The sequence below is a fragment of the Fopius arisanus genome, unplaced genomic scaffold, assembly GCF_000806365.1.
Source record: "Fopius arisanus strain USDA-PBARC FA_bdor unplaced genomic scaffold, ASM80636v1 scaffold00017, whole genome shotgun sequence".
NCBI classification, from domain to species: domain Eukaryota; kingdom Metazoa; phylum Arthropoda; class Insecta; order Hymenoptera; family Braconidae; genus Fopius; species Fopius arisanus.
In genome coordinates this window covers 614,968-634,217 of record NW_011887756.1, presented here as the reverse complement: position 1 = coordinate 634,217, position 19,250 = coordinate 614,968, and the positions used below count along the sequence as shown (strand labels likewise).

The following is a 19,250-nucleotide window of genomic DNA, read 5'->3' as shown; positions in this document are numbered from 1 at the left end:
CCCCCCCCACCTCCCACCCCACCCACCGCTATTTTTGTTTACATTTCCCGCAAATGTTATTTTTCGCTTATGTTATATTCTTAAAACTTTTTTTTCTTCTCCCCCGTTTGTATTGACTTGGCGAACTGTTTCATTGACTTGAACTTCAAGAGCGGTTCTTCGTCTTCATTTTATCGTTTGAGGTAAAATGAATTATTACTTGGGAGATTTTAATTATATTTTAATAATGGGATTCGAATTGTGGGGTATTGAATTATAAGTTAATGTTGTAGAAGCTTTCTGAGGTATGAAAATCGGGTACTAGTGGATGAAATATTCAGGAGAGAGGAATGTGAATATTAAATTACTTGAGGTGGAGATATATTGACGCGATATCCGGCGATTTTTATGATTTAACTGGTGGTAAATATATAAATATCACCGGAATCGCATCAAATATTCAGATGAACGAGATGCAAATACAGAATTATTTCCGCAGAGGATATTTCAGGTGAGTATCTAAGACTTTTCCCAACTCAATTATAGAACCGACTACAAATATATTTGAATATATTTATACATCGCTTTCATTAAGATATTTTCTATTTTTCGTGTAAGATCGTGGCAATTGCATAATATATCGTCCAATTTGTTCGTTCCCCCAAATATATACATGTCGCTATAATTGGATAAAATCTTGAATCCCAGAATTTGAATGAAACAAACAAAATGAAGAATTATGTGTTGTAGTAAAATTCACGCAGGGTTAATACACGTACACCTGTTTAGCGACGGTAATTTATGAGACGTGGGTGGGTTTTTGGTATATATGAGAGCGACGACGAGACGAGAAGTCAGTACAGCTTGCCAAGAAGATTCCGCCTTTATAGTTTAGGTATATTTACAGAAAGACAGAGGTGAATAGCAGTGAGGGGGGAGGGGGAGGGGGATATATCTATGGACACAGTGAGTAACGATGAAATGGTATTGCTAGTGACCGTTAGCGTACAAATCGTTTCATATCCTAAATAAATGTCTGGAAAGAGTCAATAATGAATCAATTTTATTCAATTGGCGTTTCGCTGGGTTGGGAGAGAGGGGGAGGGGGCTTCAAGAAGAGATTGGAGTAATAAAATTGTGGAGATTGAAATGATGCTACGGGCTTTATAGTAACTTGAGTAATTAACTCGATAAATTGGTTGATTAAACGAGGGGGTAATGCAGTTTGTTGAAACATTGGGGGAGAAAAATATTTTGATAGGAGGGATAAGGCACGTCGTGGGACTAGTCTTGAATATATTGAAGTGAATGATGATGATATATCGTGTAATGATAATGGAAAATATTAATATTCAATAGGACAACGCAATATATCGTTATATCAATATATTGCGGGAGGAATATTCAACTGTGATAATAATATATCATGTTGATATTTGGAGAATGACACGATGTCTCGGTTTATCGTGATGATTATCGTGGTGCTCTTGATAAAATGGTATTGTGAGTTGATATATTCGATATATTAATATATTCCGGGAGGAATATTCAGCTGTGACTTTAGATAACACCAGCAGTAATGGGTTACTCTTAACTGAATAGATTATCGATTCAATTCAAATAGTCCATTCACGAAATTTCAATGGAGAAGTTCCTTTCACCCGTTCTACTGGGATTGAAGGTTGGGTACCAAAGCTTCATGAGAAGGGGGTGGGGATCTTGTTGTCATGACTACAGCTTGATAATTTCAGGATAATTCTCACCGAGATCACTATAATTTTCAGACACTTGTGCACGATATAGCGTTCCTCACCGGGAATTTTCACGTTATTTTCAATGTTATGTTTCGTTACTATTTTTTTTTATTTTCTTTTTTTCAGTCAACAGAGTTTCATTTTTACCCCTCGACAATAGCTATTTTCCACCGGCTTAAAAGTATTCTGAAATGACAGTTTAATTAAAACGTCACAACGCCCACTTTTAATATCGAATATACTTCACGATTATTTTTTCCATGATTAACCCGTCGCGAAATTGAAAATAATTAGCTCGGAAAATTAACGAAAGGGAGGAGTAAGAAAATTATCAAGAAATATTCGAATTTCCATCAGATCCATCGATCGAGTGAACTATCAAAAAATCGATTAATAATAAATCATGAAATTTTCTCATTTTCCGAAGAATTGTTAAAACCATAACCACAAGAACAAAAAAAGGGTTGATAAATTTTTCAAAGGGTATATCCTAATGAAATATTTCCCCACTAAATTATCACATCCCCCATCAAAATATCTAATTAAACTCGAAACAAGGGAGTATAGAGGTCACCTAGACCGCCATAGAACCGAGGAACAATTGAATTTAATAATACCGAAAAAAAAGGAAAGAAAAAAAAACGCAAAAATAAAAGGGCTTTACCCCGAGAAAGAGAAAAAGCCGCCTGATAATAAACCCCGAGCAAATGATGAGTCCGAGTTCCTCATTGTACACAATTCTCGGGCTATCCTTTCTGATGGTTTGCTGGATCTGCGCGTTGCCTCAAGCGTGATATGCGCGCCCTTGGTTGCCCATTGTGCGCGGTGTAATAACGTTGCGACGAGCCCTCCTCCACATTTCAGTGTGAGAGGGTGGATGGGTGCAAGAGAGACCCCCCACCCCATCGGAAAAGTGAGGGGGGGCAAGCAAAAAGAGAAAGATAAAAGGGGGCGGCAGGAGGTAAAGGGGGTGGTTCAGTGGCAGTGGAGGGGCGGGAGGGCAAAACGCAAATCGAGTGAGAAGGGAGGTAGTGGCAATAGCATAGAGCAGTAAAGCGGGGGCGGACGTGAGTTGCCAGTGACTCTGGCTCCTCAGTCGACGTCAAGCCGTCGGTACGAGCGTGTGCATCAGGTTCCATTATCAAAAAATTTGCCGACAATAACGTGTCCGAAATCGTGATAATGCACTGACATTACCCAAAATTTTCCATTAACCATTCGATTGATTTAATTCGCGATTAAAATTTAATACCGCAAAAAATAATTCACGCTATTACGACTCGCGAAAACGGGGAGAATAATGAGAAGTAAAAAATAACGATAGCTACTGTATTTTGGTTGAGTGATATTTACGTGTAATTGTGGGTTTATCGTGAACAGTGCATTGGATTATAGTTATGAGGTATGTAATTATACTTTTGTATCCCTCATTTGAGCCTGAATAATTCGAGTGTCTGGTAGCATCTGGTGATACTGTATTGTTTAAACATTTGTTGTTTACGTAATGTCTGTATCCAGAATTTCGCCGGGGATTGGGGGGGGAGGGGTACGATACGTGCTCACGGTTACAATTGCAATCCGCCACTTGTTATTTTTAATATATTTTTTTTTGTTGATTAACGTTTTGCACCGGTGGAATGTTACGATGAGAAATATCGCACGGGATGGGATATCAATATAACGTCAACGTGAGCATATTTTATTCGAATACTGCTGAGAATGCTAAAAAATAGACGAGCGGCTGATGTGCGGAACGTGTGGCATTTCACGATGAATATAAAACGATGTGAAAAATGAATAGAATAAAAATTGAAGGGTAACGGGGCTGACTATAGACCGGAGTGGATCACTTTTCGCTGAATAAGGACTGAATCCTTGAGGTGACTATTTTGAATTCAAAGGGACTAAAAATTATCGGAAATGCGTAAAATCAATTTACGTAATTAAAGATGATCAATCGATTTAATCTCCCCGTGGATTTTTATAACAATAAGATCATTGATGGGATAATGCAAAAATTCTTAGAAGACCAGTAAAGAATTTGCATTGAAGAAAAATTATTTACGCTTTCAAATTTCTATCTAGAAAATATTTTTTAGACTTGTTTTAATGTAGGATTGTTTTAAATCCAAAACCGAATGACTACAACCCGAAGTGGATTAGAGAATTTTATTAATTCCAGAAAAGACTAAAACGACCGAAAAGCCAGAAACACTTGTATGTAAATTCCGCCTATTAAAAAACCAGAGATAATTTGCCAAGTGCCGAACCGATCTACAAATTTTTTCGATAAATAATTCCAATGAGACGTAAAAAAATGGGGTAAAATGGGCGAATAGCAGCCGATAACTCTTCATTTTCCGGTAAATGAAGGGTGAAAAAAGGTTCCCGTAAATAACGAAAAAAACGAGGGGGCAGGTGAGAGGGGAGGGTAAAAAAAAATAACGAGCGAGTGCTTTTGATTCACTTCGACATGGGCCCGCGCAGCCAATAAGTACTAACTAATGGTCGTAGGGTTGCGACGTGGTAAATCCCCGTGGGGTGGAGGAAGGGTGGTTAAAAAAAAAAAATATATATATATATATGTTTGTTATTTTCCGTCCTCCCCACCGATTTCTTTCGCTCTGCTCAACGTCCCTGTTATGTAGCTCGTTCGCAGGTCCGCTCGTTACAGAGATTGCCAAGTTTGCCGAGTGGAAATTTTAACCCCCTCCAATCCCTCCCCATTTCCACCCCCTATCCACCCCCTCCAAGCACTTCACTCGCACATTTCCCTCCTCCTGATATTTTTTTCCGGTCCCTCTCTCTTTCCTAATGATCGGCGGCATCTCCACACGGTTCACCAACTTTTCTCGTCTGGCCCCAGTGCGTCATAAAAATAAAAGCATAAAAAAAAAACTCCTACAACTCCTCAACATCAGGTCTTACGCGAAATACGCGAGGCAGGGAGAAAAAATACAAGTCGACTTCGGAGGGGATTTTTTTTTTTAAATCGCCAATTCACCGGAACTCATTTTGCCTAATGAAATTTTTACACTACTCTCTCGTGATACAATTGGAAATATTTCCAACACCCGGAGTGAAATAGAATGGAATATCTTGAGACTTTTCAACGGGAGATGGTTATTGTTTTATGATAATCGAGGGGATATTCGGGATTAAGGAAATATCATCTGCTTGGTATGCGGCACGTGGAAAGGTGACAACCCGGGGGAGGAAATTCAACCCTCTGTCCATAATTTCAATGGGGATGGAGTGGATTTTTTTAATCGTAAGGAGAAAATTGGCTTTTCTCGATCGAGAAGTTTTGGGGTGAAGAAAATATTACCGGTGATGGGGGTTACCAGTACTTATACGAGAGGCAGAGTGGAACGAGATTTTCCGCGTTTTTTAAATTACCGATTCACGCTCTTTTTCCGGACACCAGCCACTACTCGGCCCACCGGACGTGTCACCCTCTTTTTTTTCCGACCTCCGTGAGGGAATGAGGGTGAACGAGGGTAAACGCTCACTGGTTAATACACTGGTTAGAATTTTCCCCGAATTTTCCAGGTATTGCCCTCAGAATATGAAACGAGTGACAGTTGCACTGAAATTTCAGGCGAAATTAACAGTGAATTATGATATTTTTAGTCACGACAATTTCATTTCTGTATTTTTCTTTTGGAAATAAACTTGTATGTAATTATTTGGGGAATTCAACTATTAAAAAAAAAATAGAACATTCGTTCCAAATAAATGGAGTTGAGATGAAGCCAGAATGAATTTCAGGGAAAATTCAAAGTGAATTATGATATTTTCCTTTGGAAAAACAAGAGTTTTGTAATGTTTTTTTTTGTTTTGGGAAATCAAATTCAGAGTAAATTATCTGGAAAATTCAGCAATTTTTTTTAACAGCCTAACATTCGTCCCCGAAGCATTTGGAGTTGATTTGCAAAGCCAGTATCATAACTACTCCCAAATGTACGGTAAAATGGTGCGCGTCAACCTCACCACTCGTTATAAAACTCAACGAGGGATAAACGACATGCATACGTGCACAAATAGTTTCCATTTTTGTGTGAAAATGAATTAAATGTAAATTCGTCAGGGGACAGAAAAAAAAACACGGGAATTCAATTCTTCACTGGATGAGTATTAAATAAACGAATCGATCAATTTTTCTACCGAAATTGAGAGGAAAAAAAATTGTGATATCTCAATGGAGTAATCAATCAGGCGCTCAATGTCCCCAGTTTCATCTCAAAAATTCGCCTAAAATTCCATCGATCCATCAGAAATCCAAAAATTTCCCGAAACTTTGAGTCAATCCATCAACACACGAGACTTCATGAAAGCGCCAACACAACCTGTTTTTATTCATGAGTCACTCAACTTTTTCAGATAAAACATAATCCTCATAAACTGTCACTCTGACAAATGCGGTAACAGCTGATGGTGTAAGAATTCTACGCGAGTCGAGGGAAAATAAACAGTTCTCATTTTTGTTCGTGTACCTATTCCACAGAATAGTTGGTACTATTTTCCTGGAGACCAAAAATTCCAAACTTTCATATCAAATCAAGTGTTGACGGATTGATTTATTTCCATTGAGAAATTCACATTTTTTTCTCTATCAATTTATCCCACACCGACGGCATAGAAAGTAAAAATAAAATTATTGATTCCTAATATTTTTTCGCATTTTCGTCATGTTCTTCCGTCAAAAAAATTCCGTACTTGGAGAGAATGTCGAAGCAAAAGTTGACTCGAAGAGAATTTATGGGAATTAAATGAAGTTATTTTGGGGAAAATACAGAAATCTTTCGCTCCCGTGAAGTTAGGTATTCAATCTGTCTCGATTCAGGTACCCTAACACCCTAAAAACAATCACCACAAGAGATTTCCATCACCCCCTGTCCTAACCAATTCACCCCGTTAAAACCTTTTTACCCCACCCATCACCTGTAGACCCAACGAACAATCATCCTCATCCCCAGACATCTCCATCGCGCAGCGCCCCCAGCCCCAGGCGTCCTCAACCATTTTATACCGCGTTTTCTTAATCCACTTAAGCCGTTTAATCCCCCCGTCAGTGCAGCTGCATGAAATATTTACCCATCACATCCAGGTATAATGCCGAGCCATGTGTGTTACCTTGTACATGTGTATGACCATCCAAAGAGTTGGCAACTCCGCTTCCCCTTCTCCAACGATACAACACATGTTCCAACACTAGTCAGTATAATCCGCAAGCGCTGACTATACACCTAAAATCCAATGGGGGGTTTAGAATCGTGCTTGTAAACGTAACTACACGGAGTGGTAGAAGACATACTACCTGAAGATGAGAGATTCACGGAGATGCTGGATGCTGGAGTTGCGACGTCTCATCTTGTTTGGCGTATACTCGTGTTACGGTATGCACGTACAGGATATTTTGTTGAGTTCACCGTGTGAATTCCAGGGGGTGAATGAGTAAATATGAGTTACATATTCAGGTGTGTGGGTGATGAATAGTCTGTGAGGATGAGCTATACCCAGCCATCGCACGTAATTGAACGTCGCGCGGTCAAGACGTGACACCGAACGCTCGCACTGCCAAGATCCAACTGCGCGCAAAAATTACAGAATTATATTGGAGAAAAATTGTTGAGTTAGAGGGGGGAAATAATACAATGGAGCCGCGAGGAAAATTCTGGGAAGGGCGAGCTACGGTATTTACATTTTTGGTTTGATGTAAACAGAGGTGAATGAATAGGATCTGTTGTGTTGACATTGCCGCAGGTCTTGTTTCATATCTTAGATAGATTTCGAATTTCCCTTGTTGTATTTTAATAGAAATAAATCACATCAGGGCCAATTGGAGGAATGAAACACTATTAGAAATTCGTTTATTAAAGAGACCTGCGTACTCTGAGCACCGAAAAAAAATTTCACAATTCGATTTAACCAATGGGGAATCGTCTTACGAGTTTCGAGATATCTCGACTCAAGCGAACTTCATTCATCATTAAAGTGATGTATGAAATATCTTTCGATGGAACAATGATATTAAAAAAAATTAGGTTTAAATTGTTTAGGATTGGAAATGTGTCTAGGGCCTTGCAAGGTTTCCCCGACAAATGCGCGGAAACTTTTAGAGGAAATAATGTGGGTATGCACTCCGAACAACTGTTAAATAAAATGATCTTTACAGAAATCAACCTATAGACTGAATTATTTTCCAACTCAACAAGTTGTTTCTGGATTTCGCCCAATATCTATAAATTTTTTCTTCCCTACCGATAATATAAAACGATATCTCCGTCTTTGCGGTTCATGAACCGTTCTATCCACTCGTCTGGACGCTGCCATGTACATGGCTACTCTTTCATGAAGCTCCTTCAACCGTATGAATGACGAGAAAAAGAAGATTATTAGGTAAACTAGTTTCATTTTTTATCAACTTTTTGTATCAAGTTGAGAGATTCATTTTTTTTTGCGCTTATTTGGGGAGAAAACTGAGAGCACATTATATTATGTAATCGGAGTGTGTAAATGTTCTAGAAATGAGTTGCGAGGTTATTTCCAGGCAGGCGACGACGGGATTTTGCTTATTTTCCGGCCGACGGTCTCAACGTCCTCATGACGCCACCATACATTTCGATAGGCGCATAAGTACCGCATTATATTCACAATAAACTATTTACATTTTTATTCGATCCATTAGCCCCGCGAATACGCCGACAGAATACTAAATGAGAAGTGTTTTTAATACGTTTTGAATACAGCGAAAAAATTGATACCGCATCGTCATTCTTATATTGTCAACTCAATTACCTATTTACTTTTTATGTAACTGCATTCATAATCGGTATATACTGAATAATGTATGGGCAAATAAATTTTTCAATGAATAATCGATTGATAATTATTTCAACTGTCGAAGTGGATTTGAACTCTAACCGATATTTTCGTTAATTAAGAAAAATCTTGAGCTAATTAAAATGCAGAGACTCAGGGAATATTTGACTGAAATATATCCGATGGATTTACTTTATATTCGTGATCCTCGGTACAAAGAGCATTTACCCGTGAGAATAATTGCTGATATAAAATTCAATGTGAAAATACGAACAATTAATTGGAGCGAATGATGCTCTCCCGTTTTATTCCGACGAAATGTTATTTCCAGTGAGAAGAGTATGAAATCTATTCAACCGAGTATATTCAAAAGAAACAATCAGCAGTGTTACGTAGAGATAGCGATAAATCCGGATTTCCATTGCGGAAGTTCATAACGGTCATGGCACGTTGAGATTTCATATTTTTAAAAGGACCGCTGACCCACGCGTGTGAGTACTTGATAAACATCGTTATAACTCCGAGGCGATTACAGAATTTAAAAAAAAGCATATGTGGGAATATTTTTCTCCTCCAACAGTCGTTTTCCGTAGTTTTTCAGACGTTGTTTACCATCGAAAATCGTTTCGTGCAAATATTGTTTTATCGGGTCAATCGAGCCCGGGGAAAACCAATACGAATGGTCGTAAACAATTTCGCAAAATCTACGATACACGGTAATATTAAATTTTCATATTATCAAATGAAATCTGATTAAAATAAATATCAAGTGGATTCAATCAAGTTGCCATTATTCAATAATACGAGTGATTTTCTAAAACAAATAATCGGTAATTGAGTGGATGATAAATACATCAATAATTCTACTTCATGGAGATATGCTTGTAGTGGAGTTTTTTCTTCGGCTTTAGTGTCTGCTTTGAAATTCTTCAGACCACTAGAACAATCTCCTTTTTTTTTTTCTTTGAACCGAGTCCTTTAAACGTGGATACTTGTCACAATAAACTCCAATTCATTTTTTATTCAAGAGGCAAATTCAGTGTTAAATCCTCCGCGGATAAATCCACTTATAAATCGTTATTTCTTGCATTATGTACAACACCGAGACTCAATTACCCATCTATTTGTTTAATTCGCCTTGATAAATTATAATTAATGGAATGAAATTCGTCTGCTAATTCCTATTCCGTTCAGTAAACAAGTTCTACATAAAAAGAAACAAAAAAATCGCAAGAAATGGATAGATTCTTCATAAATTGAAGAGATGACAGATGTTAGGATATCTGACCGGCAGATTATCGCCGGCAGATTTGCGTTACACGCGAAGATCGGTAGAGCTGTCAATGTCAAATTCATGACAGTATGAAAAATCGAGTAAAAGAGAGAAACACGGATACCGTTTCGTCCTAGTTAAAAATGCCACGATGCTTGATGTTTTCAACTTGAAGTTGAAAGGGACAGACAGGTTTGGTACGTTACGAAAAACCGACGAGGTCAAACGATCGATAACGGTAGCAGAGGGCCACCAACCAAAGTGAATCTATATCTGTATATACACACTCAGCTCAATATCGACGACATGTATGCCATCGGGTCAGCCTATGAACTAAACCAGACGTAAATAGTCGGTACAACGCATTTGGAATCCCTCAAGTTGACGATTATTTTGGCATCAACTCGGGGATATTCTAATAATATTTATCATTAAGATTGGCTGTAGATAAGGGCTTTCTATATTTGCGACTTTTTATTAATGGCCATTGAGAGCTGCTAATTAAGAGACAGACGGACATTTATAGTTGGATTTCTATTTCGAGGGCATGAATTGCACTAATGACGCTGATATCAAGACATTTCAATGCAAATATGTCCAGCGAAAGGTAGATTATTAGTTACAGAATTCATTTACTGTAAGTGGAATGATTTCTCGTTCCATCGGTGTGGAAAAAATACCGAGAGATGACGAAAAGACGAGTCCTTGACACCGAATGACATCGGGCCCAAAACGCCATAGGACAATTGGGCATTCGGGCCTTGACACCTGAACTACTGCATGCTAAGAATTTGTATTGTTGGAAATATTTTCGACATTACCAAGAACAGGGGAACCGTTGTAACATGTCACAGGGAATAACGAAAGGCCGTTTATAACCTAAACAATCCACCACGTGAAGGAACTCAATGGACAAAGGACCTTGTCGTCGGGGCAGACCTCACACCCTGGACTAATCGGTGGCCACTATCACCCTAGCTAGAATTAAATCGAATCCTCAACTGAAGTAAAATTATTTAAACCAAATAAAAGGTAGTCTTTGAATTTTTATAATCAGCATCAATAAAGAATTTGACAGAATAAAATGGTCGAGACTCATCAGATAAAAATAAATAGAAGATCGAGTGGTATAATAAAATAGTAGAAGATATTAATTACCATGTAGTCTCAACTCTCAAGTGCGTTTGGGTCGTTAAATGAGATGCTTCTCTTAAATATTTGGAAATAAGTATATTTGTCTACTATGAACACTTGTGTGTCGAAACTTGTGGGGAAACGGATGGAAAAATAGGGATTTCTAGGTTATAACGTGTATAAGACGATATGAATGATTCTCATCAGCATGTGTATGACGTACCGAGGAGACATATAACACCATCAGACCGATAAATAACGTGGCAAGGCGAGGTGATGCGAGACAGGCACACTGGCTCGAAACATAAACTATCAACAGTGTCAAGAGAGGCGGTGTGTTTACCACTGAAAAGGGGGCGTTTTGCTCAACGCATTGATGCCATATGGGGCGTCTTATCTGGGTATAAAGCATGGATTGCTCTCCTTTCCCGATTCAATTTTACCAATGAATTTTATCCAGCCACACCGTAAAAAACTTCTCCAATTTTCATGCTCAATTTTCTCTAATGAAAAACCAAATCTTAACTTCTCATTCGGGCAATTTATTCACAACGACAATTGAACGAGAATTTACTGAATAATAATATTAGATCAATATCACTATCACTTGAAGATGCAATGGGGAAATTTTTTTTCGAAAATTGAGATTTAGAAAATATTATTATGTGATAATAATAATAATTGTGTCTATTGAATAATCTAATGGATAATTACACAAAATTTGACTGGAGCAGATAGAGCCTCTGGGGTTTGTAGGGCAAGAGGTTAGATTGAGGCAGATAAGATAGATGTATTTTTTTCTCCGACTAAGGCGATGGGTGGAAAAAAACGATTTTCAACGGTGGAAAAAATTGAGGCTATGTTTTACGACATTTCAGGGGCATAATCTGCCACAATGTAGTCTCGGTTATCATGAGAGAGAACGAATAAATGCGAGAACTGCCATAAAAAATTAAAAATATAGAGGCAATTAGAATGCTATATGAAGCCAATAAAAATGCAAATGCTGTTTATGTTATCGCATGCAAATACCTCTTTCTACCACTAGCTATCAACTTTTTAATACATATTTTTTTTTCTCGTCGAAATGACTCGGTACAATCGAAGCAATCTCCCCGATAGGAGATACTCATCAGCTGCCACTTTGCCATATTACATTTTCGTTTTCCCTCGATTCACGTACACCTGTATACCTATCGCACATACACCAACTTGAACTTTCTATCTTTGAAAATCTATCCCTCGGGGGTATCTCATTGGCTCACGTAGTACAACTCACTCTTGATTTTACCTGGCTTCTTGTGAAATTCGATTGAAACGGAAAAAAAAAAATGAGGAAATATCGTTCAATGAAATTCAGCGAGAGGAGAAATGTCATTTTATTGGGAATAAAAACAGATGAGATAGAAAAATCTACCGCAATGAACTGAAGAAATTTACAAGTAAAATCTACCGTGAGATTGTCCGATACCGACAAAACTATCAATTTATTGCCCCAACACGAGTAAATTAGCGATAGCATTTTTAATGAGATACATCTGGTAGATGTGGATTGATCGATCGGCGGATGAATAGCCACTGACGGAGCTGCCATAATTGTCATGTTTCAATTATTCATGCTGAAAGCTAACGAACATCCATCTGCAGCTTCATTAACTCATAACGCTCTCATTATCGCAATGCCACGAGGTTTCACGAGCGAATAAAATTTGGTGTTAGGAAATTTTCTCGAGTCGTTTGAAAAATATTTCAATAACTCGAGTATGCATATCCACCACACCAACTACAATCTCGCGCATTGAACAATGTTGAGTTAGGACACAAGTAAATAGTGTGGCACAACCTCCTCTGGATGGATTCCACCTAACAACAGGAGAACAATACCTCTTTGTTGAGCGGGCTATTATACACAGTGTTCGAGAACTGGGCACAGTATTGTATTCAACTACATTTGACAAACAAATGCTGAAGGAGAACTTAAGCTATTGCCTTAACGATAATGTACGTAACGCTCTTGTATTCTTGGTTTACCATTTTTTGGTTTGTCAAATTTATCGAAGGAATTTTTATTGCTCGAAGAATTGTGATAAGGCAATGGTGATTAATTCTTGTTTTACGATTGCCAGGAGATTAACAACGTGAGCTACTCCGGTACACTTGAGTCGAGGAGAATAATTGAGAAGTTCCGCGATTTACAGAAGAATTGACATTCCAAAGACAAATCATGTAATGGATGTAAGAAGAACTGAATACCAAAAGATGATTTAATATATGAGCGAAACGAGCGAAATGAGTGGAAAGAGTGAAAAATGTGAAAGCTATTTAATCTCGAAGATTCCGACTTTAGTTTGAAAAAGATCAATCCAGCTAGTACGAGGGAGAGGAATGAGCGAAAAGAGCGAAAGTAAGGAGATATACGATTGCAATAACACCAGACACTCCATTTCTACCAACAAACACCAATACCTCATACATCTCTATTTCATTTTCTTTTCATTTTTTTTTTCTACAGGTATCAATCATAAACCCAGCAAAGAAAAACCACACTGTCGAGTTGAGCCCGTTCATAACTGAGGGACAGAGGTGGTAAAGGAGACGATGATTGAGCCTCGGAAATAACCACCGAGGTCCGCCCTCCTCCCTCGTTCCCATCACGGGTGAAGAAAAACAAGAATCGAGAGGGTCTGGAGGTGGTGGAGTGCGGAGGAGGTGGCGGAGGTGGAGACGAGGGTGAAGTTGATGGTGAAGAGGAGACAGAAGGAGTCGAAACAAGGGACTATGAAGTGATCACCATATCAACCTGGTAAATAAACATGTAAACAATGCCTTCTATCGCACTCTTTTCTTTTTTCTTCTTTAATTTTCCATTTTCCGTTTGGTGGATGGGAAAATACTCTGATGAGGTATAGAGACACCGGTGGATGGCAGGTGGAGAGGGAAAAAATAATGGAAGGGGCGGGCAAAAGAATGAGATAACGTGATAAGTGATAACGAACATCCGAGCGGGGCCGGCTATGATACTCAGTTGAGTTCAGGTACCCACGAGTGCTGGATCATTCTTTTTTCATCGGATAATGTAACACGAGTATTAGAATTAAATCTTTCTTTTTTTTTCTCCTTTGATCTCATTATTTCTCAAGTTTTAAACGCTGTAATCGGCCACCCGTTGAAGTTGAGTTTTTTAATTTAACACTGGTCTTTTATTTAATGGCTCGAGTGACGATTAAATCGAAGAGGGTGTCGTAGCAGTTCAAGCCTTGTTGAGGTATTTAACTTTCTTTTTTTTTTCTTTTTGTTTTGTTTCTAACCCTCGACCGAGGCGACGGATGAATGTACAAGTGTGAAATTTCATTGAGTGTTTCTTTCATTGGATATTTCAAAGAGATGTTAAGAGTTAGAAATGCTGAGTGTACTGATGTTATGGAGAGGTGCGTTAAGGGTGGGAATAAGTGCTTGTATGAATAGCCTAGCTCCTCCGGAAAAACTCCCTCGAGTGTATGCGAAAAATGGTGGATTTTGCTCGGTGAAGGGGGACAAAAGGTTTCTTGGGTACTGAAAATCTCACGAGATTGAAGTTTCTTGGGTAATGCTGGGAATTCACGAGAGACCTGGGAATGTTGAGGTTCTTTTAGGGTTTCCCATAAATTCGGTGGGATTTTCCACGAAATCGGTGAGGGTTGGGGGAGTAGATCACTTGTTTATGGAGGTGTCATGCAACCAAACAATTCGAGGGGGAAAGATAAAATCGCTTTAACCCTTTCAATAGTTGTACTTAAAATGAGCAATTGAATATCTCAAAAAAATAAAATACACAACCGAATATATTTCTAATGAATGAGAGAAAAAGAGAACGTGCAAATTCCACTTACTCGTTATCATCCGCTCTTCTTCTTTTTTTTCTCCTGCTCTCCTTCACTGTGAAGTAGACCGACACGAGTCCTCAGAGACTTTTCTTGACTGGAACAAAGGAAGCACACCATCCTCGTACCCGGAAACTACCTAGAACGGAAGTAGAAGGTAGAAAATGAGTGAACGAGGCGAACGAGGGCAGCATTTTGAACCCCACCTTCTCCACACTTTGTCTCTTTTCTCTTTTTGTGACTATCTCTTCTCGTATTTCTGTTACCGTCTTATTTTCCGTCTTTAACGCGTAGGGGTGGAGAGGGGGTGAAGTGGGCGGTGGGTGGTTGGAGGGGGCGGGTGGAGAAGGGGGGGCACATATACCATTACTATCTATCTTGATGCCTTCCCCTGCAGTCCTCGTACAAGTTGAGTTTCTAATTAAACTTAAACTTTTAATTGACTCGTTGTAAACCAGTTAGTTTCCCATGATTTTTTGTTTATTTTTGAGTTAACGGGGGAATACTGATGGAAATAAGAAATACAACTGACTCTCGAACCCCCCACCAAAAGTCTGATTCAGGTAATTTTGAGGGGATTTTAAAGTTCTTCTAATGGGAAATTTAATGACTTGTTTCGGATTAACTGGCGTATGTGATTGCCTCACGGTTTCGAGCAAGGGTTTGAATAAAAAATTAATTCAATTGCTCTCTCAAAGAGGGAAATAAAAGAAAAGGATAAAGCCAATGGACATAATTCACTTCCCATTGATTTCCTGAAAACCCTTCAAATATGTTTTCCTTTGCTAAGATAAACATCCTGCTGACGCAATCCTGCTTTATCGTCTCCATCAACTAATCGAATTGCCATTTTTTTCTCTTTCTCAGACAATCGAACAGAGGATTTTGCCGATTGTTGGAGAAGATAAACGCAGAGAGCCTGCAGTACAACGAGATAAATAGAAAAAAAAAACTCAAGTTTAAATAGATAAAGCTTACGTGTGCGCTTCCCGTTTGGAGAGAGGGGCTAATTAAATTTTACTCGTGATTGATAATTCAAAAATACTGAGAGACAGTCGTGAGAGAACTGACGAGTTGCTCACAATCTTCGAGACTAAACAGTGAGTGACTCAGACCAGTGTTCAGTGTTTGTTTTGGTGAGTGATATAGTGCCGTGTAATTCAGTTTGAGACACAGTAACCGTGATTTATTCAGGTATCGTAATAAGGGATAGTGATTGATAAAAAATATTTATATCCCATGAAAATGCTACAGTCTCTGAACGCTCTGGCGGGCAAAATATCGCCGGGCTCGCCTACCGATGGCAATGCCAACAAAGTTCACCTACAGAACAACAATAACAATAATTTCAATAATAACAACAATAATAACGTGTCGCATCATCCCCATCCGTACTCGAAGCAACAGTCGACGAGAATGCAACCGAGTAATGGAGACAGCCAGAAAGAGAACAGGTCAGTAATTATTTAACATGTAATTATGAAATTAGTCGAATTTGCTATTTTTGACATTAATTTATCTCGAGAACTATTAGTTCAAGGGGAAAATGTCTGGGGACTTTTACGCGGTGAATGAAATTTCCAACAAAAAAGGGCTTTTGATATTTCGCCGTAAAATCAATAATTTTCGAGATTAATCGGTAGTTAATAATGAATCTCAAATTACACGTTACGAATGTGCAATTACGAATATCTTAATGACGATAGAGTAAAAATGATCAATTTTTTTTTCATTCAAAGATACAGTTTCACATTTGAAAAGGAACCAAGACTCATCGAAATCGCATCGTTCGATCCTGAGATACCGACGATTGAACACCCGCTCTCAATTGTAATGAAAAATTCCACGGACACTTTGCTGATAAACAAATGGATAATCTGTAATTTTATATTCTCGTGACTTCCGGTTGGCATTAAATTCCACCGACTGCGTATTGTTTATCACTCAAGTTTAGCAATATTCGAGTTTCAAGGGGCCCAATGCAACTCGTATTACGCAGCTTACAACGCGTTATTTAAAAATAAAAAGGGAAATGAGAGGTGGAGGTGAAAAAAAAAGTTTCCCGTTCCCATGAAAATAATCACAATGATACGAGAGCATTCCATCACGTTGTAATGAAGATCCATGTATTTGTGTTAGAGCAGTTTCACTGGTTGGGTTATCGTTATCACATGCCAGATGGCCTATCTCTCATTGGCAAACACCGATGCAGACATTTAAGCGATAAATACTGATAGCTAACGAGATAATCAACGTATTCTCAATTTATCACGAGTGAGAGAACGCAAAAGTTAATCCAAAGTGCAAACTATTCCGACCGAAAAATTCTCGAAAAATAACTGGAAATTTTCTATATATAAGCACTACCTTCTTTGCATACCACCCACAGGGGGAAAAAAAAAAATTACCGGATAAAATCACCCGAAATCGCAGCAACGCTGAATTTGTATTCAATGGATAGAATCGGAAAAGAGATTTCCCACAGTTGGTACAACCCATCTGAGGGTTTCACACAAGAAATCTGACAAATCTGACGAATTCAAATGCATGAAGTGCTGAAGAGAGATAGACGTAGAGAAAGAGAAAACCCATTGCACGAATATTTTCTGTAGTTTTTTCACACTTTTTCAACACCAGGCGAGATGGACTGTTGCGCATTTCCGCGTTCTGTTGTGATGTTCAACTCTGTGCACATGTACGTGGGAAAAAAATACATCTGTACTAGTAACTATAGACACTTTGGAGAACGGCGATATGGGTGGAGGGATAGACGGTAGACGCATTCTTGTCGTTTCTTGTACGAGTCACGTAGCGCATTGTATTGTCACATACCGCTGCTGCAGTTTCAAAGCTCCAAATTGTATCGTCGGGTGGTGCATTTTGTATTGCATATACGAAGGGACACAAGCTCATATACGAATGCTACTGGCATAAAGCTGTCTTCCCTCTCGTTTCAAATATTCTTCACACCGTGGCAACAGTGGCTACAACCCCTTTTACTGGATTGCTGTTGGCACTCGTGTTTCGTCGTCTTCATATGTATTGATGTTTTCAGTCGTTATTGTTAGCGTGAACTCTCTCTTCTTCTGGTTTTCTATGATTTTTCAACAGCCCTTTGCTGATTTCTCAAGTCGGCTGCAACGACTTGTCTGTAGGAAGTGGATCAAGAGATATTTCGGGACGAATTTTTGTAAGACTAGAGTCCTCTGTGTCTTTTGAATCTTCAATTATCTGATATTTATCCAATTTTTCTTAGTAGCGGAAGCTGAAGATATCATTTGGGAAATCACAACAATTTCGGGACGAAACATGTACGATATTTGTCTCCATTCCGCAAGTTGCATGAGAGAAATTTTCATAAAAAAATCATACGATAATCCCCGTAAAAATTATCGGACTCCTCAGTAAGGCATCGCGACCTCAAATATTAATGTCCAGTACAGTAAAATTTCCACTGCTTCCACGAATATTTCACAATCTTAGTGCATTCTGAATCATTAAATCAACTCCAGAGAAAATTGATGATCACAGTAGTAAATTTTATTGCCCTGCGCAGTAAATATTTCGCGCAACTCCAGTGACTTTTGATGCACTGCACATGACTTTTCATCAATACATTGGAATATCGCACATTAACTGGTAAGAAAAAAGAGAGCAGTAATTTTCGTGGATATTTCTCTCGGTGGCTAGATTTTTTTTTTAAGATTTCTTTCCCGTGTAGAGCATAAAAATTGCCAAAAAAAAACTTATACTTCAGTGGACAAGGGTTGTAATCCTCGATATACTTCGTGTGTCGTTTACGTACCCCACGATTTTTTCCCCCCCCTTTCTAGAAAAACTTGTTTCTACGACAATAGCGTACGAATAAGGAAAGGTAAAACGAGAAAGGGGAATACGAATCATCGGCCAACGCCAATCGAGTTTTGATTTCTTGCTGGGATATCCAGACCTTCCAGAGTAGTGGATTGTTATATAAGAGGAGGATGAGGTTTTCGTGGGCAGAGGGTAGATTGTAATGGAGATAGTATCGGAGAGCTTGTCTAACCCGATGGACTTTTTACCGTCCGGGTACTCTGGCTCGTGCCAAGAAATTTCTTCTCCGCCTGTTATTTTTCTTTACCCGTATTTCTTTTTTTTTTTATTTCCTCTCGTTGTATCTCTCTGATGTCACGTAACCTCGTGTTGTTGGAACACTGGCGTTTTTCGGATTGAGTCTTTTGCCTCAGGAGATTGGCTCGTGTTGACAAATATGATTGGTCGATTTTTATCCCATTATTTTGATAGAATACCATTCGTATCGCCGATTGAAATGTTCGCTGATAATTGTCATTCTATGATAACAGTCTATACAAATAATCGGAAAAATTACAACAAAATCTTTCGAATGGTTTTGAGATTGTTGTTGTTACAGAAGATTGTAGATTC

At 38.6% G+C, this 19,250-nt stretch overlaps 1 protein-coding gene and 1 long non-coding RNA gene across 3 annotated transcripts in view; one reads left to right on the top strand and one right to left on the bottom strand.

The window, feature by feature from the left end:
- The window catches only part of LOC105263894 (uncharacterized), a 7,854-nt gene extending 536 nt beyond the window's left edge, over positions 1 to 7,318 (bottom strand). The window contains exons 1-2 of the long non-coding RNA XR_891937.1: positions 7,054 to 7,318; positions 6,870 to 6,982 (exon numbers count right to left, since the gene is read on the bottom strand). This is a non-coding gene — a long non-coding RNA (uncharacterized lncRNA). The remainder of the gene's footprint in view (positions 1 to 6,869; positions 6,983 to 7,053) is intronic.
- Positions 2,823 to 19,250, top strand: part of LOC105263895 (CUGBP Elav-like family member 1) — a 101,361-nt gene continuing 84,933 nt past the window's right edge. The window contains exons 1-3 of one of the 2 annotated variants that reach the window (XM_011300390.1): positions 2,823 to 3,135; positions 13,478 to 13,768; positions 15,693 to 16,279. In XM_011300390.1, coding sequence (XP_011298692.1) covers positions 16,065 to 16,279 — 215 coding nt within the window. In that variant the 5' untranslated portion in view covers positions 2,823 to 3,135; positions 13,478 to 13,768; positions 15,693 to 16,064. The remainder of the gene's footprint in view (positions 3,136 to 13,477; positions 13,769 to 15,692; positions 16,280 to 19,250) is intronic. The other variant, XM_011300388.1, reaches the window with a different exon arrangement.